A 27643-nucleotide genomic window follows, 5' to 3' on the forward strand; every position below is an offset into this window, starting at 1 on the left:
AAGTCCTCTGGCGTGGTGACTTTAGAGTGCCTCATTGTTGGCCTGGAGAGGGCACAAGTCATGGAGAGAAAGATATCAAAGAGCAGGGAGTGGTAATTTAAAAACAAAATGTTAAAAGATTTGAATTCGGACCTTGCGTTGGCTTGACAACTTTATAGTACTTTGTTGATACAGTGTGAAAAGGCCCCCCGACGACCCAGGGGATATATTCCTCAGTAATAAGAGAGACTCACGTTATAATATGCAGATATTTATTGTAAAATATGTCAAATGGCATCTGAATAATTCATAGACAGAACAATACAGGAGAATGAGAGGATTGTGCTCGAAGTTTGTTATGCTTGCCAGTACATATGAATCCCGCTTACATACAATCAGGACATAGTGAAACACATTCAACATTTATTAGATCTAAGCAAAATATGAAATAAAGATTAAATAATAACGAAAATACAGCATAATTCACCACTGAAAAAGGAGTGTACATTCATCCTATACAGTATTGGAGACAGTTGCCGTTTATATTGAAATTCAGTTGACCCGATCATCCAATTTATTATTCCTTTTACGGATCTCACCAAAGGCTTCACCCTCTGTTCCATCTGAGAGTTGAGACATGACCGAACTCACTCTTGTGCCATCCTCATCGCCCCCATTGGAATTCAAACTATGCAAGGTCTGCTCACTGGGCCGTTTCCAAGACTGTCGAGTGGCAATCCAAAGGATTAGTGCCCCAAAAACCACCAGAAAGAGTCCCAGAATGTTCACAAATATTGCCTCTGGGGGAGAGGTGTTATATTTTGGATTGGTTCTGGAGGCGATAAATAAAACAAAGTTACATTTAATGCATTAGCATGAATTGTGATTTAAATACCTTAGCGAAGCTGCTTTTTTGCTGTACTTACAGGCTAAATAGAAGTTTCTCAGTGATGCCCATGAGTGACACTGCTATAACGGAGGTGAAAAGGAGCAGGCCACTGTAGACATGAATGGGCATAAAGGCTGCTCTCCAGGATGTAGGTGTGGAGGGTATCAAATACAGGCCAAACCCTAAAAGTAGCTGCATAAAAACATAACATTTTCAATTATACAAAAAAAGCATTATTAGCATAGCGTAATTGTCATAAAAAGGCAATTAAAAAAAAAAGGATTTACCTGTAAACAGTGCAGTATTAGAGTTACCATGCCTATCCAGCTGTGCAGACTGTACATGTTGGGGATTTTAAATCCATTGTGATAGTCAAAAACCGCCACCGTTGCAACAACTGCAAAAATGTAGGCTGCAAAGTTCAAGCTTGCATGGATAATCTTCATAGTAAGTTTGCTGCGTTTCCAGCTCCATGGTAGTCTGTATACGATGATGGCTGGAAGAGAGAAAGGTCGTCATTCAGTTAAAGCACGCCCTCTACTAACATGGCTGCAAACTGCTTCCAAAATGCTAATATTTTGTGGAGCAGGTGCTGCTAACTCAGTACAATATTGGAGTATGGATTAGCAGACCCATCCAGTTTGACGAGTCATATTATTATGCTAAAAAAAATTAAATGTTGATTTATTAAGGGTCATGTGATACATAAGATATTATGAAAAAGGGCACCTATTTCCACATGTTTAAATTTTTTTACATATTTATTTTATTTCTGTGCAAGCTGATGCAAGCTAAAGATAGACAAACTGCAAGCTTGTTTGCTATCAGTAGAACAAACACAGCACATTTCTGTGTAAGTTGATGCAATATAATGACGTGGAAAAAACTTTTAACATGTTTGGTATCAGGAGAATGGAATAAGGAAAACACGTTTTGAATAATGTCATTGTTATGGACTTTTCTATAAGTGAATAAGTAGAATATAGGTCATAATCAGAAATTAGATTGTTAATGGAGGGGATCAGATAATGTAAAGGACATATCGCTTAGTCCAATTGTTAATTTAGTGTATCAAAATTGAACAGTAGTGAAGGAGAAACAAAAACGTAAGCTTACCCTTGTGGCATTTGTAAATGATTTCTGCTTGTACCTTTAATCTACCCATTTCAGTTGCATGATGTTTCAAATTTCACATTCTTATGAAATACGATTTTCATGTGGAATTCAAGGTAACTATAGTCTTGACACAAAGCGATAATTAAAGCGCTTCATCCACAAACACGTTTGAAAACATTGCAGCTGTTGCACACGTGTTTACTTGTGTGCGAAAAACTTCCACTTGAGTTTACAGGAAGTCTGACCGTGTGGCTTGCGCAATAACATTAACCTCAAATCGTTTGAATTCCTTTGACCAGTGGAATAAGAGTGGAAAGTGCAACTCACCCAGACCCTGCAGGATGATAAATCCGCAGACGTTCAACACTGGATGCCAGTTGAACTCTGCCAGACCTCCGTCCCAGCCCAGACCCGGTTGAAAGTGCAGGACCCATCTTAAAACGAATATGATGGCCAGAATACCCACAACGCAAGCAGACGACAAGGTGAACAGAAAAAGTTTGTAGTTCTCCATAGTCATCCACTTTCCGAGCAGGAGGTCTGTTTAGGGAACTGGACGACGAAGACGATGAAGGGTTGCAGTCTGTTGTTGGCAGACTGGGTTACGTGACGCGCTTTTGTGTAAAATGCTTGGAGGTGGGGCGTTTTGTAATTTCGCACTTTAGAAAACTCAAGATTATTTTTTTTATATAATCAATCACGTAACGCCGAAGTTTGCCACGTATGATACAAGCTATCTTAAAAAATATATAATAAAAAAAAACACTTTGCAGCACAAAATGTTATATTCTCCATACCGTTATCTAAAGGGGAAAGTGTTCTATGTCTAGTCTAAACACGGCACTCTGATTAATATTATTTTTAGATTATGAATGAAGAAAAAAAGAAAGTACTTTTTTTTTGTCCATCTCAGGGGGAGGCCATTTTGTCACTTGCCTTTGTCTCTTCTTCTACATCATAGTCCATGGAGATTCCTGTCTAACATCATCTGTCATCCTGACCATTACCATAGTGAACAAGAAGGGTCTCAAAGATGTTTTTCTTGTGCCCTATTATTGGCTGGTGACTAGTCCAGCCTATACCCTGCTTCTTCCCTAAAGTCAGCTGTGATAGAACCCAGTTTACTGTACCTGCTCGTCAAATATGTCAGCAAAATCCAATTTCCCGAATGTACATTTTTTTGAGCAGGAGCCACTGACATACAGCTGAAGGGGTTCCATTTCCATTCAATGCTTCATTCACAATTAACCTGTGATTGACCCATTCCCTGCTTTGATCCTGAACATCTGTTGTTGTGCACTGCACATGGCATGCCTCAATGTATTGTGTGATTCCCACAATGAGAAAATAAAAACATTTTAAAAGCTACAAGACTAATGTGTTTTCAAGCATGTAGCTTTTTTTGTTATCTTCGGCTACTTCGCTAGGTGCAGCTCTCAGAATAGTTCCCCACAAAACCTGGGAAACGTACCAGAAACTGTGACTCTGTGAAACCGTGATGCTCCTTCATGAATGTACTGTATTCATCATCACAATAAACAAAATAAGCGTCCAGTGTACCGCTGTATTTAGCGTGAACAAATGACCTAACATTTTTTGGGGGTCATGTATGTACACAAGCACATTAACTGGGCTGGTTGCCTTGTTCCCCTTTTTTTTTTTTTTTAACTGATAATATAATGACCCAATCATTAGATCGTTCAATCTATTTAAACCAGAATAACAATTAATTATGGTAAAAAAGAAAATATTTTTATATAAAAAAATAAAAATAATTTTAATCCAAATGTACTAAACGCTAACATTGTACAAAGTAACATATTGTAACAAAGTTAAAAAAAAAAAAGCTCAAATTTCACAGTTGGTTCTATTTGGTAGCCGTCTTGAGCTTGTAAATGTGGCAGCAGACATTGGTGTTCTTTTGTTCAATATGAACAATTGTGTCCTTGTCGAAGATCAGGTCATGTCGGTAAGTCTGAAACAAAAGATGAAAGTTCACCACAGCACCTTGACACACTTAAAGTATGTATAGTTACTCACCTCATCCCATGGTTCCAACAGATCAACAGTCTTCAGTAACTGTCCACTCTGGTTGTCATGCAGTCGGACCTGAGCTTTTCCCTCCTCGTCTGCACCGTTGGTGACCACCACTGCCAAAAGATCCAGCTCGTCCTCATATATAACCGTACGGAAAGTCTGAAACATTTGTTGTAGGTTTTTGTTTGTTTTCTAGGTTTTCTGTCAACATGATTTTTTCCTGGTTGCACATAGTCCATTTATTTCAGAAACCCGGACAGGCAAAAACTCAGTGGGTTTATTTATGCGACTGTAACTTATTTTTAAGCTGTCTTTCTTTAAATTGTGGATCTTTCCTAGCAGAGAAAGACTTGATGAGGTAATCAATTAGTGTTTGAGTAAGGTAATTTGATATACCTACCAATAAGCAATAATTCTGGCTCCCACAAACCAGTTTTGTGTCCCTAAGGCACACAGATGAATGCTGCGACTTTAAGAAAGCACTAACACTTTTCATCTAGTTGTGCAAGAGTAAGACAAACTTTTCCGTACAATCAACATCTTCCAATCCAAACCACTATTGGCAACATAAAAAGCTGTTAAGTATTTCATTGGTGATGGATGGAACGATGCAATGGACTATAATATAATTGAACACAATACAATAGCCTTTATTGTAATTGTGGTGCACAAGCAAATTGGAATGCTACTCCTTGTCTGATAGGAAAAAAAGAGAGAAGAAAAACCCAAACAAAAACAGTTGGATCAAAAATAAAAATAATTGGGTCATAAAGAGAACGATCAAACTCTTTGGGTTATATTTTTAACCCAAGAATTTGGGTTAAATAAAAAAAATAATAATAATTTTAGGCAGATATTTTTATTTTTTTTGCAAAACAACTCAGGGTTTGTTTGTTTTTTAGCACAATTTTTGTTTTTGCCAATATATGCCAAAAACTCAATTTTTTGGGTTGTCTTGTACAAAACAACCTAAATTCAGTAAAAAATAAAATATATATTTTTTTAATTAAATGATATTTTGGTGGATTATTCATTTGACCCAACCTTTGGGGTTAAATGAGAGTAACCTAAAAAATTAGGTTGGTCCCTTATTGACTCATTTTGGGTTATCGTATTACCAAACAGTTTTTGAGTGTAAGGAAAGTATGGCAAATTATCAAAATGCAGTAGAAGAAATTTGAAAAATAAAATTGAAACATAATTTACATAACACGAAAAACAATAAGGAAGAAGCTGTCTCTGAGTCTTGTTTGTTACAAGAACATCAGTAGGGAATTTGTAAAAAGAATAACCCAAAATAGCCATTGATTGCTATCAGTCTGGAGCAAAAAGTATTTTCATACCTCCTGATCAGGGTCATCATCGAGCTGCTGGAATCTTCTCTTCACTATGCGGCCTGATGAGGTGACAGTGACTTGTGAGGTAGACTGCAGTAGGTACATATAACAAAAACATGACATTTTTAAGAATATGGGAGCATGAGTGAATGAAAAACATTCATCCATAATCCAAAGCAAAACACTTACAATGTTGTTCCGATGAGTTGCCATCGAGAAGTCTTCTACTACTTTTGATGGCAATCCGCTGTTCAACTCGCCAAGGATTTTAAGAATGCTGGGAGGAGGGGGGGGGGGGGGGGAATCAATTTAGCAAAAAAAATACCAACAGCCGAAGTATACTGTCGAAATGCTTATTGGATACTTCATCAGAAGATAATGAGTTTGTAATGAGAACTGTAATAAAATGTTTGTTATTCCAATTATTCTGTTTTAAATGGCACTATCAGAGAGGTCTTAATTTCAATGCCAATCAAAGATGGTCATTAGAAAAGATTTACAGATTTGCACTACTCACTTTATAGTGCTGGGCCCCGCATGAATGATTCTTCCCGAGTCATCAGGATGGAAGAAAATGGTATCTCTCTCTAGAGAGTAACAGCTCATATTCTGGATTCCATTTAGGGCCTAAATTGATTTAAAAAGAGAAAATGTCTTTTAGCTTAGCCACATTATGAAGTGCACAGTGTAGATCAAGGAGGAAACTACTCAAGAAGGTATCCAGAGTAAATGGAAATAAGTGGAACAGCTTTTTGAAGAAAACTAAAACAAATGTCCCCTCACCCACTTAAGCTGCCATTTCCCTTGGGTGGTGACCAATTCACCATTAGTTTTGTATTATTGTACAAAGACACAGAAACCTCTCGCTAGCTAAACAGTTATAATTTGTATATTATTTATTCATATGTCCCAAGTTTCCTCCTGTTAAAACTTTGTTTTTGATACCATAGTGCGGTCTTTGAGTGAGCGGAAGTGGTGAGTCCCTTGATGACATTTTTGTGGTGGTGTGTGAATGTAATGCCAAGGAAAGCCTCCGATCTGCACACCATTACTGGAGCAGGACACCTCAAAAAGCACTGGAGGGCAATCTATGTCATCAGAGTAAAAATTAAACACAAAAAGTCTTATTTTGTGGCCAAGAGTCGACATCAAATCTTTTATCACAAACTGTATGAAACGTACCTGTGATCTGGATATTTACAGGAATGCCAAATGGAACGTCTCCCACTGTTTTGCCATTGAGAAGAGAACTTGGCTTTCCGAGCGTTAATTTCTCTACCAGGTACTACACAAGAAAACAATTGGTGTTAGAAATTTGGACCAAAATGAAAGTACAGTTTACTCAGATATATAGATTATAAATACAGGGCTAATGATACAGTTAGCCTAATTGCCAAAGTAATTCTTATTATTGTTTTTACTTTTTCAGCAAACAAGGGGGAAAAAAACACAAACAACAAACTTGAAGAGTTGCCTCAACACAACCATGGCGGATTATCATGAGTTGGATGACTGATGTTCTACAGACATAATTTATTTATTTTTAGCAACCACGATGGTATTCTTAATTGCTGTTTTGACAGCAAGTTAAATATGACAGAGGCAATTATGCTATTAGGCTAACGGTACAGGGGTGGGAGCCGTGGCCATTCACCTGAGTGCATGCAGAATTATTTTATTTGAGCTACTATCACTTAACAGTATCAAGACTGGTTGACAGTTAGCCAGTTAACAGCCAGCTGCTAAACTGAGCACACAACAGCTAACCCTACAAACTTATTTGCTGACTCCCACGTCACTCATCGGGCTAGGCCCCACCACAACAATACTTGCTCTCTACATGAACATTTTGTTGTTAAATAATGCAAAATAAATGTTTATCAGATTTCTCAATTAATCAACAGGGTAGTCGGTATGATAATCAATTCAAAATATATTCGCAGAGGCGGCAAATCCAGGTCCAGAAAGTAAAAACCATGCCATGGTTTAGCTTTAGCCCCAGGTGCTAGCTAGCTAGTTCCCTCGCTAGCTCCCATGTTAACTAGCTAGCATCAGGGACTAAAGCCAAACTGTGGCAGGGTTTTTACTTTCAGGTGCTAGCTAGCTAGCTCCTTAGATAGCTCCAATGGTGCTCGTTTACTTGCTAAGGCGCAAGCTAGCTAGCTAGCCGCAGGGGCTAAAGCCAAACTGTGGCAGGGTTTTTACTTTCTGGACCTGGATTTGCCACCTCCGTATATTCGATAGCTACAGCCATAAAATATCGCGACCTAATGGCACCAACTGGATTTTCCTCAAGAGGAAATGGAGGCCATTATTTGAATAAACATTTTAATTAAATTTACTATGAAATATGAGACCAAACATACACACCTTTTGCATAATATGCTCAAAGCTAAACAGCTTCATTGCGTTCCTGCTATAGGATACAGCCAGGACACCCTGTGATAAATCAACATCAACAATGCCGTTCCCAAATACCTGCAAGATTTAAATGGATATCTTCATACCACACCCCTGCTATTCAAAGCATGTAACATGAACAAACATACAAACCTGTTTGTTGACTTCCATCATCCCCACAATTTGTAAGGGGAAGACTTGGAATATAGCCAGATGCATCACTGTAGTCTGGGTGATACCAGCCTGGTAAAAGAAGACAAAAAATTTTAACAAGTTAGCGCTGTGAATCACCCTGAACTTGATTAATTTTTGCCTCTGGGCATATGACACAACTGTACAATTTGGTGATATTAAACACATTAACTACTTCAACAATTTACTTACAGAATTCTACCTTCAGCAGTATAGTACCAAACAACAAATTACAGAGAATAATTTGAGCGTTGTCAAAACAGTTACATTAAGTAACTAAAGTATTCCAAACAACTCATTACATGATAACATAATTTTTACCTGCTGTGCTAAGGGAGTGCCTTTGTTTTGAACAGATTTCACATAAAAAATCTCCTGAGAAACATCCCAGCTTAGGTACCTTAGAAATTAAAAGAATAGCAACATGAAAAGGCAGATACAGCACAAAACAGCCAACAACCAAACCATGTTTTTCATTTACCTGAATGTGTGTTTTGAAGAGAGAAAAACTCTCTCCAGCTCCTGTCCTGTTGAGTCTGACAAGCGACACAACCAATTATTGGCCGTCAAAAACAAGAGACTGGGCTTGTGATCAGAAGGAGATGCTAATGTGGTTTCCTGCCAACAAAACAAATTTGCACTTATAGTCAACATTAAGGTACAGCAACAATGTAATGATATTGGCATCAACTTACAAGTGAGCTCTGGCACAGCAAGGTATCTTCAAATTTATCAATTTTAGATCGTTTAGGCAAATCGTAGAGAGCATGAGGCTCGGAATGAACACTGAAAAGTTCATTAGAAAGTTATAATACGATACTGTTAGTTCACAATGAATGATCTAAACATATAGCTGGGTTTTTTTTCAATTTAGCATCCATTTAGTCAAAGGAAAAATTTTGAAAATATGCTAACTATATTCATGAGTGACAGCCTCATTAAGAGTAGAAGCACTGTTATTACTTGAAATGCTATGATAAAATATAGCATGACATCTATTAGTACCACTAATGACAAAGATTCGTACTCACCAGCTGTAGCACTTCAGGTAATTTTCCAGGTAGATTTTACCATTTTCATACAATATTGTGGATTTAGAGGTCTTGCTCCACACTTTAGAGAAATCCCTATTATCCTGAATTATGACAACAGATGCAAACGAATTCAACAGGAATAGAAAAGGTAGCTACATGTAAGTAGCACTGCATTTTGTTTGCCATTACCTCTAAAAGGATGCGTCTTAGGACCTTTGTATTGAGCCTTGTGAGAGTCCCACCATCTCTGATACCTCGTCCTCTCCAGCTCAACACCTCAGCAGCATTTACATTCCTTTTTTTTCTCCAGTAAAGTGCCATCTTCTGGTAGCATTTCTCTCAACCTTTCAAGAGAGTATCTGCAAGAAAACAAGAACAATTTAATGCTCCTAATAGCTCAAATTTCCTTCTACGTTGAACCGTTCGAAAGCAATGAACACAGCAAGCATATAACATTAGTGACACTCAGTGGACACCTAAGCTATGTTAAGAGATCTCTGAACACTGCAATGCAATTCTGCAAGTATTGCACATTTTTGACAACAGGGTTAAAAAAGAAAGTCAGTGGAAACTACTGTGCACGCACAAACTGAATGCCCATCATCATCAACATTACAGATAGAATTCTCCAACCTTGTGTTCCTTTGAGATAACATTCATTTCTCCATTCATTTGAGCCATCATTCCAAAATATTCACGCCTTTTGTATTTTAATCACTTACTGTAATTAACCCTCAGGTTTTGTTCGATTGTACTATCCTTTGAGATTGCCATTTTTTTGCCCCTAAAATGTTCCTGACCTAGGCATTCTGTTTTGTTTTTTCCACTTATACTGGATAAAGTTTTTTATCTAACATCATGTATTGTCGTTTGTATAAAATATATATTTTTAACTAACCATTCTGATTCTAGTTTGCTCAATGCACATGTTGTAAAACAGCCTCAAAGTCAGGCTAAGGCTATACAGTCTTTCTAGACTAGAGCCAGCAGAGGGAGCTTCCACTTGAATGTAATTTGTCTCCATAGTTAGAAGTTAATGTGTTTGTCCTTATAAAGTTGTTATATTTTATTTTTTATTTGTCCTTATAAAGTGTACGCGCACACTATACTAGGACTGATGCATTACATCAAAACCGTCCACACACAAACGAGACCATGTACGCATGCGCAAAGGCTAATGCTCCAATTGATTGCTACTCCACGCCACATATATCCACGCTACAGCCAGACCGGGGGTGATCATTGTTTTGTTTGTAAGTTTGACAATTTATAACCGTTTGCGTTCGGAAAAAAGATCCCGGGTTTGAGAACACTCTTGTGAGATCGCGAATATATATATATTAATTTAGCGACATTAGCTAAAGAAGAGGCATCGTATCAGACTTGTCGCCGGGTTGAGCTAATTCAAAATGCATTATATCGTATTCATTAGGCCGAGACTAGCAAGAGAGATTAAAAAAACAGACGACTGTAAAAGTGCACTTGGTGAAGTATATGTTTTACCGTAGCAGCGTCGGATGATTTAGTGTACTGTCCTCTTCGTCTTGTTTTGGAAGTTGGTCTTCTTCTTCTTCTACTTTCATCGTCACACGACGACTCGATAACGGAAGTCTCACTATTGACACCAACTGGAAGGAAGTATAACAGCATAAATCAAGAATTTGATTCTCACTTGCTCAAATATCTAACAAACAATAAAAAATATACAATATGTACCAAAGTCGTAATAATATATAACTTGACAGTAGAAAAATATGTAAAATTACAGTCTCTACTTTTTACATTTACAGGAGTACATATACAGGGGTTGAATCAGTACTTCTACTTTGGTCTTTTTCTCACAAGTATTGGTACTTCTACTTAAGTGTGTGAGTACTACTGTACTTTTATTATATCAGAACAACGTATTCCCATAGCTTTGCTCGTGTTATCAACTTAAGAAGACACCATGCTAAATTTGCTTGTGATTTTAGAGCTGATATTTTTAGGCCACGGCTGGGGAATATTTAACTTCTCTGAATCTGTTGTTGCTGTTGTTAATACTGCTTGGTTAACTTTCCTTCATGCTGCTGCTGTCCCTGTTTTTTCTGCCTTATAATTTCCAGAGATCTCAATCAATCAATCTCAACCGTGGTTGCCTCTTTGTTTACATTGCTTTGATGTTGGTTTGTCATCTGTGGATGTTGGCAAAAGAAAATTGCTGATTTTGACAAAGCAAGCAGTAGAGAGCACAGATATCTGTTTACGAATGTAACGAGAAAATAAATCATCATAAAAAGAAATACTCAAGTCTAGTACAGATTCCTGAAAATTACACTTTCCACCACTGCAATAAAACACTTAGCCTACTGTTATTTTTGGGGAAAATATGTTAAACATTTCCCTGTGTTTTTGCAGTATAAATGCATCAATTTCAGAGCCTCTATTTAGCCACACTGGAGAAAGTCTTCAGCAGACTGTTTATACGTTTGAAGAGCACTGGAAGAAGACCCTCAGCTCCACTGGGTTCGAGAATTCTGACCAACCGTGATGACATCTTTAAGCACAATATGTGGTCAGTAATTAATTGGACCAATATGTGCTAGCATCCTAAAAATATTATTGTATTTGAGTCTTATTGAGGACGTGTGATTGAAGTTCAAAGTTGAAATCTAATGTATTTTTTTATCTAATAGGTGAAATGTGTTTTCCTTTAAATGTTTACAGTAGTTGTATAATTCTTAATGATTAGGGATCATGTGCAGTGGACAGAGGCAGACAAAGATAATGCACATTTGAAAGCTGCCGAAAACTCCAAGGTGCACATTCCATTAGCAGAACAAGGCAAGAATGTGTTTAAATTACATTTTCAAAGCCATTACCTAGCAGATTGATTAAAAAGATGTGACATTATTCTTAAATATCTTGTCCACAGGCAAATTTGATACAGAAGCTTGCAAATACTGGGATACGTTTTATGCACTACACGAGCGTAAATTCTTCAAAGATCGCAAGTGGCTGCTTTTGGAATTCCCAGAACTGCTTCCGTCAGATTCAAAAAGCCAAGAGAGTGGCTTTGATGGGGAGATGGATACCAGACTTCAGCAACAACACAGCCACACACACTTTGACTGTACCTCAAACCATCAGCGCCTGTGTCAAGATGCAGAACTGGAAACAAATGAAGCAGCCATGCGGGTTTCTTACCCTGGGCAACACGCCTCTTTTAGGATAATGGAGGTTTTGCAAAATATTATTTTGTGAATATTTATAGTTTGGTTTTATGACAGCACGGTGGATGAGCGGTTAGCGCATATTGTCCTTAAGTGTGAATGTGAGTGTAAGCTCTATCTTACCGACAATGCTAACAAGAATAAGCCGAATCGAAAAGTTATATTTTTACAGCCAATGATACAAGTTAAATTAAAATAATTAGTAAAATTAAAAAATAATGTTTTTATTAAATATGCATTATACAGTTTGTATAACATACTGTACATCTTTACAGGTAGGATGTGGGGTTGGCAACAGTGTATTTCCAATGATTAATAATATCAAGTAAGTGTCACATGAAAAAAAAAATACTTCAATCTAAATTACTTTAACCTCTTCGCAAGGTTTTGTATGTTAAATAACATTCCTAATCTCATATTTGATATCTCGTGAGCATAAAATTATTGTCTATAATTACCTTTTAATTTTGTTCACAGGGAAAACGGTGCATTTTTATACTGTTGTGACTTTTCCCCACATGCTATTCAGCTGTTGAAGGTAAGGAGACTGTTGCATTTACATGTGGTTATATTTTGAACATACAGTAGCTTTTTAACTTGTGCATGCATGATTTATCTGCAGTCGATTGTGATGGAAGTTTGATTACTATACAGTCTAGAGTTAGACTATAATGACCATTGGAGGTGATGTTAAATGAATAAATAATTAAAAAAAAAAAATAATGAATACAATTTAGGATTCATTTTGAATATAAATGATTTTGTCCCCCTCTCACAGAGCCATCCCGACTACGACCACTCCGTGTGCCATGCGTTTGTGCATGATATTTGTGAGCAAGAGGGCCCCTTTCCCTTTCCTCCACAGAGTCTGGACATTATTCTTGCCGTTTTTGTGCTCTCCTCCATTCATCCAGACAGGTGGGTGAAGATTACTGCATAAACGCAATAGTAATTGCTGTGTAAATATTGTAGCTAATGTGGCAAGTAAGTGACAGTCAGTAAAATGAGACTTCATCTACAGGCTGCAAGGGGTCGTTAATCGCTTATCCTCCTATCTGAAATTTGGAGGGATTTTCCTTTTTCGTGATTATGGGAGATATGACATGTCACAACTCAGGTTTAAGAAGGGTGAGTCATGGGGACACACTTTTGACAGTCTCCTTTATAATGTCTTGTGTGGATGTAGTCTATTAATAGGTATCTTTTCGCATTCAGGTCGGTGCTTGTCAGACAATTTCTACGTGCGAGGAGATGGAACTTGTGTTTATTTTTTCACAAAAGGTATATAAAACAAAAACGTGTAAGCTGAAGCATTCCTTGTTCAAATTAATGTAGGCCTACTACAGCCCTGTTTGCCTGTGTTTCATCTCAACAGACGAAGTTCATAGTTTATTTTCCAATGCTGGATTGGAAGAAGTTCAGAATCTGGAGGATCGGCGAATTCAAGTTAACAGAGCGAAAAAAGTTTCAATGCATCGAGTGTGGATGCAGAGCAAGTATAGGAAATCGCATACAGTTTCACCATGTTAACGTCCAGGCTGCGTTGGATGCCGTGTGGGCAACATTTAACACATATTATGGCGCTATCAACATGAAAGTCCATTTATGAGTTGAAGGGCTGCAGGACTGGTGACCACTGCTCAATGCCATTGGAAACACCCTTTTTAAAATATCCTCAATAAAGCAGTTATCAAAATTTTTGACATGTGTACTACTTTGGTTTTACTTTACAGTAGTATTTCAGTGACATTCAGGCATTTCTGATATTTCTGCAATGTAACACAATGCACATGCTTCCCTAAATAAATGGCGCATTGTATTGCTTTTGTGACTAGCATACAAACAAGGCAGACTATTCTAGTAATTAAACGGCATTTCATCACATTTTGAAATCAAAATAATCCTCACAAATCAAATAACAACAATATAAATCGGAGCACATATTTTCACCGAGTAAGACCGCCATTTTGACTTGTGACATAAACTTGGAATTAATTGTCCATTAAAAAAAAAAATGTCATGATTCGTATTTTGTGCGTGCGTGTAATATTGCTATATAACCAATTTACAAAATTAAACTGCACAAAATATATTCATATAGGGTTTTTTTGAGCGGGGGGGGGGGGTGTATTGTTTGAATTTATCTAATGTATTTGTTGTTGTTGAGACGGAAAAAACAACAACAAACTTTTAATTTTTGCACACGATGCGTGACGTCGTCTTCCACTTGAAGAGCGAGAGAGGTAGCCCACGACACACAAGTACACACAGTACACGTACCGAGTCGCCAAGAGGTTTGTACTACACTAACCAACTTATAATTACCACCTTTATCAGGTGGCTTCGCCCCTAATCGCAACTATTAATTACACCGCCGGCGGGTGAGGGAATGTACCGGCTCGGAGGCGTCAACTCCGCTGGAGAAAAGTAGCTTGATGAGTGTCCAAAGTAGTGGAAGTTTGGAGGGGCCGCCATCTTTGGTCCCAGCTCTCCACGTCCTCAACACGGATCGTGTTTTCAGCAACATATCACCGCGCTGCTGAAGGCCCTTCAAGGTAGTGTGGAACGTTTTGGGGGGTGATCAATGTGTGTTTCTCCCCCTGGATGATGATTTTAGGGGGTGGCAGATCGGGAAGGTAATTGTAGCGAGACAACGGAGTGAATACGCTTAGTGGTGAATGTTAGCAGAATGTCGGCTCCAAAGTCCATTGAGGCTCTTTGGCTACTAGCTAGCGACACCAAAGCATCGTCTTTTCCAGAGCTCGGGATTGTGATTATTACCTTTCAAAGAATTGCACGCATACCGTCGACGGGTATTAATGAGTAGGAAAGGTTGCGATTGTTGTGGATGCACGCAGCCATGTTAAGCATGCACCTTTTGCATGCGCGAGTCAAGTTAACGATGAAGGTAAAGAAAAAAAACGGGGGGGACAAAGCAATGTCTGCTGATGGTTACCGGTGTATCTATCAGCAGTTGGCATGCTTGTGTATAGGTGGACATGTACTACTGTGTGGCGATTGTCGTGTCACAACATGACGTCCATCATCACTTTGCACCGCGCTCGGCGTTTAACAATAAATGTGGCTAAAGCTAAAATATATGACTTCAGCCTTATGTGACCTTTTATCAAAGCAGCCATGAGTTAACTTGCCAAATGGGATGTCACCGCTACAAAGCCACAAATTGACACCATTTTAAGTTCAAAGTGGACACGTTTATCCTTTGCATCCTGCTTCTCTTGCACACTTGTCTTTTCCTGTAAATGTTGACACAAATGGTGGGGCTACTGAATGAGATTACCGGTCCACATCCCAAAGATGGAGTTATGTCAAACAATGACATTTCGTTGTATCATAGTTACACATCCAATGCAATGAACTTCTTGGAAGTGGGCCATTAATTAATGCCAGAGCTTTTTAGGACTTTCTCAAGTGTCTCTGCCATAAACAGGTGGTCAATGTGCTGAACAGCATGGAGTTAAAATGACATTCACAGCCATGGCTTGTAAGGGTTCAACCGCTTGTTCTTGCAGGGGCTTGAATATAGATAATTCTCGTACACAGAGAGGCCTTCAGGGTAAACCTTTATAGAAACGCATTGCTGGCTTGTATTAATGTGTCGGAAACTTACTGGGTCAAAAGGCAACGTGTTGTATTCCTATCTCATTGTAGCTTCAGTTGCACCGGAGAGGCCTTCGAGAAGGTGTAAAAATGGCATCTTTGTCCTTGCAATATAAACAGCATTTTAACCCATTCAGATAAAAACCTTCACGAGAAAACCCGGAGCAGTTTTATTGACTTTAGGAGCAGAAATCACCGGTCGTATCAGTTGTAAATCATTGCAACAGCTGTAGTAGCCAGCGAAAAGTAACGAGTCAGCAAGTTCTTTAGAAATCTTCTTGGTACAAGTCAATATGCACACCCATCCCCCATTTAACAAATTATTTTCTACTCTTTCCATTGTCTCGCTGAAACAGCAACAGAGATGAAAAAAGAACCAAGGTGGCTTGTTGCTTAATTTTATTTATTTTTTATCTACTCAGTAACCGTATTAGTTATAAGATTTATCAGCATCGCTTGCATTGGTTGTCCTTGGCCCAAGTTTGTTGGTTTTCCTCCTCCCTATTTGAGCTATTAGTGATCATGTTTGTGGACATTGTGTTACGCTGCTGCAGCTGATAGTTTCATAAGCAATATTGACTGCAAATTCATTTGGCAATAGAGTCGTTTATTACAAAGGGGACGTTCCGTAACCCTTATTACTTTTATATGGATATGTTACAGCTTTATGACCCTGCCCACACTCATATTAACCTTTCCCATACTCTTAAAAAGACCCGGTATTTTTAGAATCGCGTATTCCACCGATTTATTGCTGACTGATTTTCAGAAAAGATGTAACGGTGAGTTTTCTAGCAGATATTGCGATTTTGATATGATTCACCATTTCCTTCAAATCAAGCTTCAGTGCAGAATTCATCTTGTGCAGCAACGTTTACGCATCATCCCATCAAAGCATTAAAGGCATTAAAAGCGACTAAAGAAGAAAACTGCCCTCTTTCAAGCCTTTTTAATGAGTTCAATAACGCATGAACGACTGCTTGCTGTCATACATATAAATATGAAATTGTGTGTAATACTTTATGTAAATATAAATTTATAACCAAAAATGATTTAACCTTTGCACAAATGTACATGTTCGCTGTACATATTTGTAAGATTGTATGAATTTTTTTTAATTTTTTTGTCAGACTGGCTGCATTAAATGGAGACTGACAGCTGAGCGATATGGCCTTAAATTCATCTCGTGGTATAAATTGAATCCCCTCACAATAGCAATATATAATGATAAAAACTTTAGTGTAAAAAAACGGAATGGAAGTATTTGACTTATTTGAATGTGAAGAGTAAATATTTCCTGTTAAAGGAGGCAAAAAGTATCAGATTTATTCTCTGCTTCTTTTCATTCAATACATTGTCATGTAAACATACGTCTGCTTTTTCTTGTACGTAATGAAATTAATTTAACAACTAAACAACATAAATATAGCCCCTTACTTGGCAAAGCTACATTGATATCTTCATTTCTCATTTGCGTTTATTGCTATGCGATACTGCAGCAACATTAACCTGTATGAAAAAATGACCACCACAACCTCCTGCAATAGTCTTTCTAACTAAGCACATTTATCGAAGCATCAGACCACGGAATTTAGTAATTTGAGTCCATTGATAACTTGATAACACTAGTGAGTTGGGTATAAATAGTCTGCAATGTGCCAAAAGTATCTTAATCCAAAAGTGATTACCTCATATGCTCAAAGTGAATAATACCAGATGATTTCCAATCCGAGGAAGGCATGTTTACATCACAAACTAATAGGGCGGACTTAGTTTCTGTCATGAAGCATAAAATTCAAGTGCTTTTGTCAACTTTGATGAATGTGTGATTTATTATGTAGTCATGGTAAATCGAGGCTGAGCCTGCTCTCAGCGGTCGTCGGGTGATTTAAGACTTGGCAATAGGGCTGAAGTTGACTGTGCTTTGCATTTACAAAAACAATGAGGATGGGAGTAGAATACGGTTCGAGATGATCTACAACAAATGTTGTCTATTGAACCAATACTCGGAGGCATATATTGGATGAATAGTTGTTCTTCTGTCAATGTCCACTGCTGATTACATTTTGGCGTACAGGTTAAAGTGTTAAAATTAATTAAATGAATAATACATAATATATCCAAAGGTAACTTGCACTGTATTGTATTGCGATATTTATAGAACAATAAAAGAGAGAGAGGAAAAAAAGCTTAGTCTTTTGCAAAGCCACTGTCCAGCCTGATCTGCAGATACAAAATGATTGCATCATTATCACGCAGGTTTACCGAGGCTGCAGAGATGCTGGTGCCCTGGGAGCTCAAGCAATAGCCTTATAAGAATTAATTATTCATCCTCGACTTGCTGTCGAAACATCGGTCCTAGACCTCACGTGCCATTTGTGCTTAGCAGTGTGACTTGTTACATGCACCTTGCAGTGGCAACAGGAGACATTATGACAAATAGCGCGCTTGCTGCCGAAGCGTCCTTATTACTGCTTTTATTACACCGCTGCGGTCGTCTGCTTTCTGCTCTTGAGTGTGTCCTCCAGGGCTCCAATTAAACAATATTCTCTGCTAACCCAGATGTGCTGTCAATTGTCGCTAATGTTCGCAGGCGCCATGGAGGAGCTGCACAGCCTGGACCCCCGCAGACAGGAGCTGCTGGAAGCTCGATTTATGGGCGGGGTCAGCGGCAGCACTGGTGGCAGCACTGGTAGCACAAGCGGAGGAACCAAAGTGAGAACTTGATTCTTCTAAATAAAAGAAAACAATTTTAGTCATTTGTGATGGCGTGTGATCTAAATTATAACACTTTTCATTCTAGGGTTTGACCAATAACGAATGTTCAAACCATAGTTTTGGAAGCTTGGGATCGTCAAGCGACAAAGAATCAGAGGTACCAAAACAATATCAACCCTCAAAAGAATTCTTGACAAAAATATGTTCTACACAACTCCACTAGTCTAAATACTATATTCTGGTTCATATTGTGTTAGTGTAATATGAGTTAAGATGCAAAATCCAGCACTTTTTAATCGATATCAGAAGTCGGCCATTTTGCCACTTGCTGTCGAGTGAAAATGACATCACAGTTGCTCAGGTAACAACTAATCATAGCTCAGCTTCAGAACAGGTCAGCTGTGATTGGTTGTTGCCAGAGCAACTGTGATGTCATCTTTAGTCGACAGCAAGTGGCAGAATGGCCTCCCCCTGAGATTAAAAACGGCTGGATTTTGCTTCATAACCCATATTCCACAAATTAAATATTAATCAGAAATCATGTTTAGACTAGTTGTGAGGTCACATATAACGTAGTATTGTGAAGAAATCTTTCAGGTTGACTTCACTATAAGTTTTTGTTTTAGAATTTTGGGGCAGTAAGTCCCTGAATTGTGGCGGCCCTGTTCCTCCTATGTTTCAAATCCCCCACCATTACGTGCGTGTAACTCATTTTAGCTCATGTCTATTTGTGTGCCTGTCAAAACAACTATGTTGTGGTTTGGAGTTATAAGCGATGAAACTTCCTCATCAAGCCAAGTAATATACTTCCTTAACAAAAGTATTGACTTTCTGAAACAATATTTATGGTAATTTAAAACTGCAGTTTAGTAAAACCTGATAAATGATTGAACTAAAATGAGCCAATGGGCTTCTCTGACAAATATGTTTTATTTTTATTTTGTGGTCATGAATTGGTTGTTAATTTTTCTTTAGATCATTTGCAAATGGATACCAAAGCTGGAAATTGATTTAAATTGTGATTTAATAGAGCTTCCTCTGTTACCTCTTATTTTTAGGGTTCAGATGTGAAAAGAGGCGGTTCACCAGCTTACTCGGTGAGTTTTGGGACAAAACGAAATGTAACCTTAATTGGATAAGCCTAAAGTGATGCTTGATCTTATGTTTTGTTTCCACACTTACAACACTTACGAAATACAATAATCCCTTTTCATGGTGAACCGAATGTCAATTTTCACTTCGAATTAACAGCAATGCTTCCTGCAGAGAAACCAAATGTTCTCTTTTTTTTTATTTTTAGTTTCACTTGAGCGTAGGTTTACATAAACTACGATTACATAACTGGTGAGAGAAAGTGTAGGTAATTGCCCAGCAGCCCGGCCCAGGTATTATTATACAAGAATCCTGGACTCATTGTCGAAAGCAGCACAGTCATTTTTCAAAAAGACAATCAAGTCATTGCGAAGTTGCTCCGGCGTGTAGTTCTAAATGACTGGTTGTGTGTGACAATAAAGTTTCGAAAGTTTGTCATAATTGTTGTTGTTGTTGTTTTTTAAATGAAATAATATATCTTTGTTCAGACTCCAGAGAAGAAGCAGTCTGAAACACCCAGAGGCAGAAAAAGAAAACCTGACATTCAGTCAGAGAGTAGCCAAGGCAAATATCTTTCTGTTACTCTCTTATGACAACGTTCCATATGTAAAAATAAATGTCTAACATTTCTTTCCACTTTCTTTCCTCTCCCTAGGAAAGACAACTGTGCGGGGCCCCAAAATAAGTGACTATTTTGATGTAAGTTTTCCATTGTGTTGTAAGGAAATGCTGAGAGAATTTCTCTCAATCTCATTTTTTTATGCTTTGAAAAAAAAATAAGCAGATTGGAAAAACAAAAAGAAGCACTAGCAGATTTGCTATTCTCAGGTGTTGTCAATGATGACACTATTAAAAATGAAAATGTCCTTGTAGTTCCAGGGAGGAAATGGGTCCAGCCCGGTGAGAGGCCTCCCACCTGTGATTCGTTCCCCTCAGAATTCTCACTCGCACTCCGCTCAGGGCATTGCTGTAAGTTTTGTCCAACACATCTGCGCTGTGATCCATTTGTAGTTTGGCTTTCTCAACACAAATGTTATCTGTTCAGTTGCAGGGTAGACAAAATAGCTCCTCTCCCACCAGTCTGTCTTTTGGTGACCACATGGCACATCCAAAACAACTAGCGGTTAAGTTTGTTCAGGTGAGAGACGCGTTCTGGTCGTCATGCCACGTCGCGGTTCTTTTTAAGCCACTTTTGTCTAACCCTTTCCACTTTTTTTCCCCCCCTTCGTCAACCAGACTGACCTCACAGTGTTGAAGCTGGCTGCCCTTGAAAGCACTAAGAATCTCGACCTTGAGAAGAAGGAGGGTAGAATAGATGATTTGTTACGGGTATGCAGCCAACTATTTAGCATATGTCTACATAACTTCACACACATTGCTAGAACGAAACCTTTATTTTATTTTATGACAAAACTGTATGATTTGTGCGTAATGACTGAATAGTTTCTCCTTTATAGGCCAACTGTGATCTCAGGAGACAGATAGACGAACAACAAAAATTACTTGAAAAATACAAGGAACGCTTGAATAAATGCATCACCATGAGCAAAAAACTACTCATAGAAAAGGTACAGATCAATTTCACACTACAGGCAGTCCTCGAGTTACGGCCAAGTTACGTTTCTACGGCGGCGATGTAACCCGAATTTCGACTTAAGTCAGATTTCACCGTTAAAGTCTATATTTACATCGAAATACTTTGTACAGTAATTTTTAAAAAACATATTTGCGCGACCCAGAAGAGCTGGAACCAATATTTTGTGTTTCCACACGGACATTCATTGCTGACGGACGGCAGAGCGGAGCTAATTTAAGCTTAAACGCGGAAATGTGACGCGCCTGATGACGAGCCGACCTGCTCGATGGGCGTCTATTGCTGGAGGTAACCGCACAGCTTTAAATAACTTTAAAATGGCGTGATTACTGTGGGAAATTAACGGACAAGGCACGGGCGCGTCGAAACGACGTAGGTCGCGTACGACCTAATTCGAGGACTCCCTGTACATGTTTGTTTTTGTGCAACGTTAGTTGCTAACATCTGTTTGTTATCGCTCGGCAGAGCAACCAAGAGAAGCAGGCCTGTCGGGAGAAAAGCATGCAGGATCGGCTCCGTTTGGGCCATTTCACCACAGTGAGACACGGAGCATCGTTCACCGAACAGTGGACAGACGGCTACGCTTTCCAGAACCTCGTCAAGTGAGACAGAATGTTGACATTGCGCATGTCCTTGAACTGACATTTTCATTTTATTAATTTGCTGAGAATGCAATAACAAATGCTGCAGATATTGTCACACAAACTGTTATTCTTAGTATGTTTTATAACTGTCTGGAAAAAGTGTAGTAGCATCAAACAAAAGCCAAACATTTCCTTTTCAGACAGCAAGAGTCGATTAATCAACAAAGGGAGGACATCGAGAGGCAGCGAAAACTACTAGCCAAGAGGAAACCACCTTCGTCCAACAACTTACAAGCACCCGCGACAAACTCTGAGCCAAAGCAACGCAAAACCAAGGCAGTGAATGGAGCAGAAAGTGATCCTTTCCTGAAACCGAGCCTACCTCAGCTGTAAGTAACACGCAGTTAGGACAGGGCGGTGACCCAAACTTCACTTTCTCTTCTCTTTCCGTGATTGTTATTCATATTGCTTTCATTCAGTTATGCTTGAGAAAAAAAATAAATGTTCTGGTAGAAAGTTCAACATTGTAAACATTAGTATTGTCACGATAACCACGATACCAGCATAAAGCACTTCTGTATTGATACTGTAACTATAACATGGCAAAAACTTAAATCATCAGTAAAAGCAGAAAAAAATGCTGTTCTGTTGTTTTGTGGCTACGAAGAGTAAATAAGGTACGCCACAGTCTACCACAACGCACTTGCCCAATTTTAGTTCCAATGCAAATACTGTACATATTTAAAGAAGTGACGAATTACATATACCTCTTTTTTGAGAACTGTTCATTATGAGTCAAACTGCGCGGAATTACCGGTACTAAGGGTATTTGGTATTTAATTTTTGATGGTGAGGTATCGCCACCCTAATAAACATAGAAAATGTTTAGTTTTGTTTTCAGCATACAAGTCGCTGAAATCTGTAAACTATTCTTTAGAAAATGATAAATACTAGTATTACATTTATATAGCGCTTTTTCACCTTATAAGGCCCTCAAATTTCTAAATGCTAAGTAGAAAGTAAGTGACACACTAAATTTGAGTCCGTGCCTATTTCTGGCTTCAACTTCAGAAAGCAGTGCAAGACTCCACCCCCAGACTTAGCAAAGGACACTTTGTACCTTTTTGTGTACCACATGTCAAGCAAAATTCAGTCATCCTCACAGGTGCGGCTGCTTAATTGTACCATAACTGAGTAAATTAGTCTTGTAATTAGTGCTGTCAAAGCGTTAACTCATTGATTTATATTTTTAAAAAAAAACATCCTCATAACATTAATGCCGAAAGAAATAACACAACACAGGTGCTCTTCAAATTTAGCGGACACATTTTTTTGATTAAAAAGCCTTTTTTAATGAAGTAATTAATTAAAATTCTAAGGTGTAATTAATCTGATTAAGAAATGTAATCGTTTGACAGCTCTGCTTGTAATGTAAATAAACGTGGTCTTTTTTCCCCCTCCTATCTTCTTGAAAGGCTGACACTAGCTGAGTACCACGAACAGGAGGAGATCTTCAAACTGCGACTTGGACACCTCAAGAAGGTTTGTCAATCAGTGACCATGTTTAATTAAATAATCTTGCAGTAAGCAAAACATGATGAAAAACCACCCCAAGTCTATTCAAAATAATGTCGCAAATCAGTAGCTTCAGTATCGGCAAAGTTGAACATAGGTTTGGAGAAGTTTCAATTGTTTTTGTGATAACAAACAAACAAGGCTGTACCAAGCCATTCGTTAATATTCAGCACTGCTCATCAGCTGCGGGCAAGCGGGGTTTGATGAGCCCCTCTGCCCTGTAGTCGCTATTCTGAAGTGTCATGTGATTGTGCACTTGAATCTTTTATAGGAAGAAGCCGAGATCCAGGCGGAGCTGGAGCGCCTGGAGAGGGTCCGCAACCTTCACATTCGGGAACTGAAGAGATTAAATAACGAAGACAGCTCGCAGTGAGTGCGAATCAATGGCTCTTTGCATTGACACCAAAGAACTTTGCATTCACACAAGGCCGGTATTCAGGACCAACAATTCAACTCGCAATATTTATTGACCAAATCTAGCTGGCAGTATAAAAACAAAAGGAACAGCGGTATGTAAAATTGACTTGGCTGTACTAAATAAAAATAAAAATAATCTGCAGTAGATATCAATATGATTAGATGGTAGAATTTTTAAGAGGATGTAGATAAAATTGTGTTATTATTGGCTGCACATTACATTGGCGTTATGACTATCAATTAATTTTGATACTGATCCGGTCTTTGACTGACGTTGCACAGCTTCAAAATTAGTCACTCCATGTTTTCTGTTTTCTCTTATTCCATCCACAGATTTAAAGATCACCCTACGTTGAATGAACGATACCTGCTCTTGCACCTTCTCGGGAGAGGGGGATTTAGTGAAGTTTACAAGGCAAGTCATTAGGGAAAAAATTGGTTTGTGACAAAAATAATAACAGGCTTCCTTGTCATGCAGGCTTTTGACTTGATAGAGCAAAGGTATGCCGCTGTAAAAATCCACCAACTCAACAAAAACTGGAGAGATGAGAAAAAGGAGAACTACCACAAGTATGTAGGCTCACGTTGAAGTACACGTCACCTTCAGTATGAAATATTTGCCTGGAGCATGGATCTTCTAATTGCTGGCTTCCTCCTTTACAGGCATGCGTGTCGAGAGTACAGAATACACAAAGAGCTGGACCATCCCAGAATTGTGAAACTTTATGACTACTTCTCACTGGACACAGATACGTTAGTCACCTTGTGAATTCCTAACACTGATTCCAAACCGAAGCCGGGATTGATGCTTGGCTTTGTGGTTGAACTTGACCTTTGTACTCCGCTGTCTTGTCTGACAGGTTTTGCACTGTTATGGAGTACTGCGACGGCAACGATTTGGATTTCTACTTGAAGCAGCACAAGCTCATGTCGGAGAAGGAGGCTCGGTCCATCGTCATGCAGATTGTGAACGCGCTAAAATATCTGAATGACATCAAACCCCCTATCATCCATTATGACCTTAAGCCAGGTAAATGTTCTCTCCTGACTTTTGAACAACAATTCTGTTGGTCTGTGGACCCCTGCGTAGTATGACAAAAAAAAAACTGATCACAAAACCTATAACTGTTTAATAAAAGCACTCTGGAGGCCCAGAAACTGGAAAAAAAAAATCAAGGAGTGAACAGCTACAGGGGATAAAAAAGAAAAGAAAGGATTTGGGGATTTTTTTCAAATTCATGTTTATTTGGATTTGCTTATTATAATAGGGATGTAACAATATCCAAACATCACAATGCGGTATGAAGCTCACGATACAATAATTATCACAATATTGTAGGGAGGTTGGCAATTAAAAAAAAAGATCACAATATTGTAAAAAGCGCTCATACTAAAAAAAACACTATTCTGCTTTTGTACATAACAACATTGCATATAAACCACCTGCAATTTCTAATAACACATAATATTGAGGCACACATTGATTTGCTCCACATATTGATTCAGTTCACAGGCATATTACGTTCCCCTTCATATGACGTGGATTTTAAACAAAGAACGGCCAAAACATGCCTTATGAAAATTAAACTGCACAAAAAAACAACTAGCCACCATAGGGTGCTAGAACTGCACAAATGGAAATCAACCTGCCTTTTTTAACAGATATGCTGCTTTTAATATCGTGACATGACGATATTGGGGCAATTTTAATATCGCCGTTATCGTTACATCTCTAATTATAAACAGTACTTTTTTATTAATTTTTTTATTATATCTTGGTCATAGACTAGTCAACTGTCTGCCACAGAAATTATTTTCGTGTGTTGGGTAGACAGTTTTTTAAATAATTTTTTTATCACTCATATGAATAAAACGGGTAGCTATATTACTTGGTAGTGACTGGTAATGCAGATCTCTTATTAAACTGGTGTAATTGTAGGGGGGGTGCATACTATAAATTGACTAGCAAAGTAATTCTTCACGATACATGTTTTAACATAATTTTCACTGTACAGTATTACCAATAACTACACAGTTTTTACATTGTGTATTTTTGACACAATATAGACCAATAATCATGTTTCACACCTTAAATTTGAAAAGTATATTTGCTGTAATGAAATGATGATCTCATACCATGAAATCTGGATATGTTAGGTTGAAAACAAAGCTGATACTGTACAATTGTTTGTGTGTTTTAAGGTAACATCTTGTTAGTGGATGGGACCGCCTGTGGCGAAATTAAAATCACTGACTTTGGTTTGTCCAAAATCATGGATGACGACAACTACGGCGTGGATGGGATGGACCTGACGTCGCAGGGCGCGGGGACTTATTGGTGAGACGAGAAACAAGCCTGTAAGTATATGCTTGCGCTAAATCTGAATTCTGTGTTAGGTATTTGCCTCCTGAATGTTTTGTGGTTGGAAAAGAGCCTCCAAAGATCTCCAACAAAGTGGACGTGTGGTCTGTCGGTGTCATCTTTTTCCAGTGTCTGTATGGAAAGAAGGTGAGGAGCAAAAAATAGTTTGTTCCTCTTTTTGAACGTTTTTGAACAATTGTTCCTCCTCTTCAGCCATTTGGCCACAATCAGTCACAACAAGACATCCTTCAGGAAAACACCATACTCAAAGCTACTGACGTCCAATTCCCTGTGAAACCCGTTTCAAGTAATGAAGCTAAGGTGTGTTTTTGTGTTTATTCTTTAACCAACCAACAAAAAATGCATACATTGAAATAAAATAACTCATTCGTTATGGTAGCTTCCAAAGTAGTTATCCAATAAGTCACCAAACCAAAACTACACACAACTGACAACTGAAGTTTTTTCAGGCCTTTATAAGGCGCTGCCTGGCGTACAGGAAGGAGGACCGGATCGGCGTTCACCAGATGGGAACTGAGCCCTACCTGCTCCCTCACATACGGAGGTCCAGCTCCTCCGGGAATCTCCAGATGAATGCAGCTGGCTCAGGACCGGCTTCCTCCAGCATCATCTCATATTGACGGCCTGATACTGTGACGCAGCCTGACCAAGCGCACGGCGAGCCTCCTCCCCGAGGCGCCGGCCAGCAAGCAGCAGGAGGGGGCGGGGTGACCACGTCTCACCTGCCGGGCCTCGTCTTGACTTGATCGATGGACGGACAGGAAAGGAATGTTTTGGGGTTTTATTTTACTACTTTTTTTGAGTAAAGGACATGGGCTTATCAGCCGCTTTGATGAGACAAAAGCACTGAAACAGACTCCGTACCTTGAAGAAAAATGTGAGTGGACACTGTTGAAACGTTGCAGATGGATCGAGCCTGAGGGAGACTGGGCACCCTGTTGTTAAGGGTTTAATGTCACAGCAGTACCAGGATAAATATTTTAGCTGCTTGAAATTCATTTACTTTATGGAGGACAGTCGCCAAGTAGAATTACTGTTGATTTGGTTTCGTTCCGCACCCATACGTTAGGCTTTAATTTGAGTTTGTTAGCCATGAGAATGTAATGTGTAGCATACAAAGGGGCATCTAGTGTCACATAGGCCGGGGAAGCTTTCAGTACTTCCGTTTCATGCACAAAGTAACCAAATGTAGAATTGTGGCATAAAATCCTATGCAGGAATATTAATACAGATAACTTGGAAAAGTATATTCTGTACAGTTTGTCTTTGAATTTCGAAATGCAGCAGTAACATGTACAAAGCGTTAATGTCCACTTGTAAAGGCCTTTTTGGGTGGATTAATTTTGCTGCTTTTGTTGCTCTTATTTTTTCAAGGGCTGTATATTTCACTTCGGGTACAAATTGTATAGTTCCACATGAATAATAAATTACAGGAATTGTTCCCCCCAAAGTGAACTGTTGAG

General features: G+C 38.6%; 4 protein-coding genes across 9 annotated transcripts; 2 read left to right on the plus strand and 2 right to left on the minus strand.

Moving 5' to 3' along the window:
* Nucleotides 1-234: 234 nt before the first annotated feature.
* Nucleotides 235-3178, minus strand: cybrd1 (cytochrome b reductase 1). Its single transcript, XM_086091817.1, has 4 exons — nt 2312-3178; nt 1156-1364; nt 906-1060; nt 235-811 (listed from the first exon to the last, which is right to left on the minus strand). The coding sequence occupies exons 1-4, from the start codon at nt 2502-2504 to the stop codon at nt 532-534; spliced, it is 837 nt and encodes a 278-aa protein (XP_085947943.1). The 5' UTR covers nt 2505-3178; the 3' UTR covers nt 235-531.
* A 305-nt stretch (nt 3179-3483) lies between these two features.
* dcaf17 (ddb1 and cul4 associated factor 17) lies at nt 3484-14886 on the minus strand. Of its 3 annotated transcripts, none has more exons than XM_086091812.1 (16): nt 14592-14886; nt 10488-10612; nt 9174-9343; nt 8982-9085; nt 8646-8736; nt 8432-8568; nt 8272-8350; nt 7912-8001; nt 7729-7836; nt 6541-6643; nt 6304-6446; nt 5876-5985; nt 5548-5635; nt 5365-5448; nt 4025-4134; nt 3484-3959 (listed from the first exon to the last, which is right to left on the minus strand). In XM_086091812.1, exons 3-15 carry the CDS (start codon nt 9303-9305, stop codon nt 4057-4059), a joined length of 1347 nt encoding a protein of 448 aa, XP_085947938.1. In that variant the 5' UTR covers nt 9306-9343; nt 10488-10612; nt 14592-14886; the 3' UTR covers nt 3484-3959; nt 4025-4056. The 3 variants fall into 3 exon arrangements, with proteins under 3 accessions (XP_085947938.1, XP_085947935.1, XP_085947936.1); XM_086091809.1 differs by having other exon boundaries at nt 4025-4180; nt 14592-14885; XM_086091810.1 differs by lacking the exon at nt 7729-7836 and having other exon boundaries at nt 4025-4180; nt 14592-14885.
* Nucleotides 10165-13859, plus strand: mettl8 (methyltransferase 8, methylcytidine). Of its 3 annotated transcripts, XM_086091815.1 has the most exons (11): nt 10174-10237; nt 10775-10852; nt 11382-11538; nt 11716-11807; nt 11899-12203; nt 12472-12521; nt 12674-12734; nt 12975-13114; nt 13218-13324; nt 13412-13477; nt 13572-13859. In XM_086091815.1, the coding sequence occupies exons 3-11, from the start codon at nt 11387-11389 to the stop codon at nt 13724-13726; spliced, it is 1128 nt and encodes a 375-aa protein (XP_085947941.1). In that variant the 5' UTR covers nt 10174-10237; nt 10775-10852; nt 11382-11386; the 3' UTR covers nt 13727-13859. The 3 variants fall into 3 exon arrangements, with proteins under 3 accessions (XP_085947939.1, XP_085947941.1, XP_085947940.1); XM_086091813.1 differs by lacking the exon at nt 10775-10852 and having other exon boundaries at nt 10165-10237; XM_086091814.1 differs by having other exon boundaries at nt 10775-11538.
* tlk1a (tousled-like kinase 1a) lies at nt 14439-27635 on the plus strand. Of its 2 annotated transcripts, none has more exons than XM_086091807.1 (22): nt 14439-14751; nt 18411-18532; nt 18621-18692; nt 19594-19632; nt 20116-20191; nt 20283-20326; nt 20501-20596; nt 20673-20765; nt 20864-20956; nt 21085-21195; nt 21687-21823; nt 22006-22194; nt 23281-23347; nt 23652-23749; nt 24131-24212; nt 24276-24367; nt 24461-24550; nt 24658-24827; nt 26000-26135; nt 26195-26306; nt 26373-26480; nt 26630-27635. In XM_086091807.1, exons 2-22 carry the CDS (start codon nt 18416-18418, stop codon nt 26798-26800), a joined length of 2193 nt encoding a protein of 730 aa, XP_085947933.1. In that variant the 5' UTR covers nt 14439-14751; nt 18411-18415; the 3' UTR covers nt 26801-27635. The 2 variants fall into 2 exon arrangements, with proteins under 2 accessions (XP_085947933.1, XP_085947934.1); XM_086091808.1 differs by having other exon boundaries at nt 14454-14490.
* Nucleotides 27636-27643: the final 8 nt, after the last annotated feature.

This window comes from Leptonotus elevatus, chromosome 12 (genome assembly GCF_054856555.1).
Source record: "Leptonotus elevatus isolate MCC_2025b chromosome 12, RoL_Lele_1.0, whole genome shotgun sequence".
Taxonomy (NCBI): domain Eukaryota; kingdom Metazoa; phylum Chordata; class Actinopteri; order Syngnathiformes; family Syngnathidae; genus Leptonotus; species Leptonotus elevatus.

What these genes read in the sequence shown, in the direction of transcription:
- cybrd1 (XM_086091817.1), bottom strand. Translation starts at nt 2,504, where the DNA reads ATGACTATGGAGAACTACAAACTTTTTCTGTTCACCTTGTCGTCTGCT. An exon ending in TATCATCCTGCAGGGTCTGG is followed by an intron (nt 1,365 to 2,311) that starts GTGAGTTGCACT and finishes TCTCTCTTCCAG; the next exon opens with CCATCATCGTATACAGACTA. An exon ending in TAATACTGCACTGTTTACAG is followed by an intron (nt 1,061 to 1,155) that starts GTAAATCCTTTT and finishes GTTTTTATGCAG; the next exon opens with CTACTTTTAGGGTTTGGCCT.
- dcaf17 (XM_086091809.1), bottom strand. Translation starts at nt 9,305, where the DNA reads ATGGCACTTTACTGGAGAAAAAAAAGGAATGTAAATGCTGCTGAGGTG. An exon ending in CACTCAAAGACCGCACTATG is followed by an intron (nt 5,986 to 6,303) that starts GTATCAAAAACA and finishes AAATCAATTTAG; the next exon opens with GCCCTAAATGGAATCCAGAA. An exon ending in ATGATGACCCTGATCAGGAG is followed by an intron (nt 4,181 to 5,364) that starts GTATGAAAATAC and finishes CAAATGTTTCAG; the next exon opens with ACTTTCCGTACGGTTATATA.
- mettl8 (XM_086091813.1), top strand. Translation starts at nt 11,387, where the DNA reads ATGCATCAATTTCAGAGCCTCTATTTAGCCACACTGGAGAAAGTCTTC. An exon ending in CATTCCATTAGCAGAACAAG is followed by an intron (nt 11,808 to 11,898) that starts GCAAGAATGTGT and finishes TCTTGTCCACAG; the next exon opens with GCAAATTTGATACAGAAGCT. An exon ending in TCCTCCATTCATCCAGACAG is followed by an intron (nt 13,115 to 13,217) that starts GTGGGTGAAGAT and finishes CTTCATCTACAG; the next exon opens with GCTGCAAGGGGTCGTTAATC.
- tlk1a (XM_086091807.1), top strand. Translation starts at nt 18,416, where the DNA reads ATGGAGGAGCTGCACAGCCTGGACCCCCGCAGACAGGAGCTGCTGGAA. An exon ending in TAGCGGTTAAGTTTGTTCAG is followed by an intron (nt 20,766 to 20,863) that starts GTGAGAGACGCG and finishes TTCGTCAACCAG; the next exon opens with ACTGACCTCACAGTGTTGAA. An exon ending in AAAAAGGAGAACTACCACAA is followed by an intron (nt 24,368 to 24,460) that starts GTATGTAGGCTC and finishes CCTCCTTTACAG; the next exon opens with GCATGCGTGTCGAGAGTACA.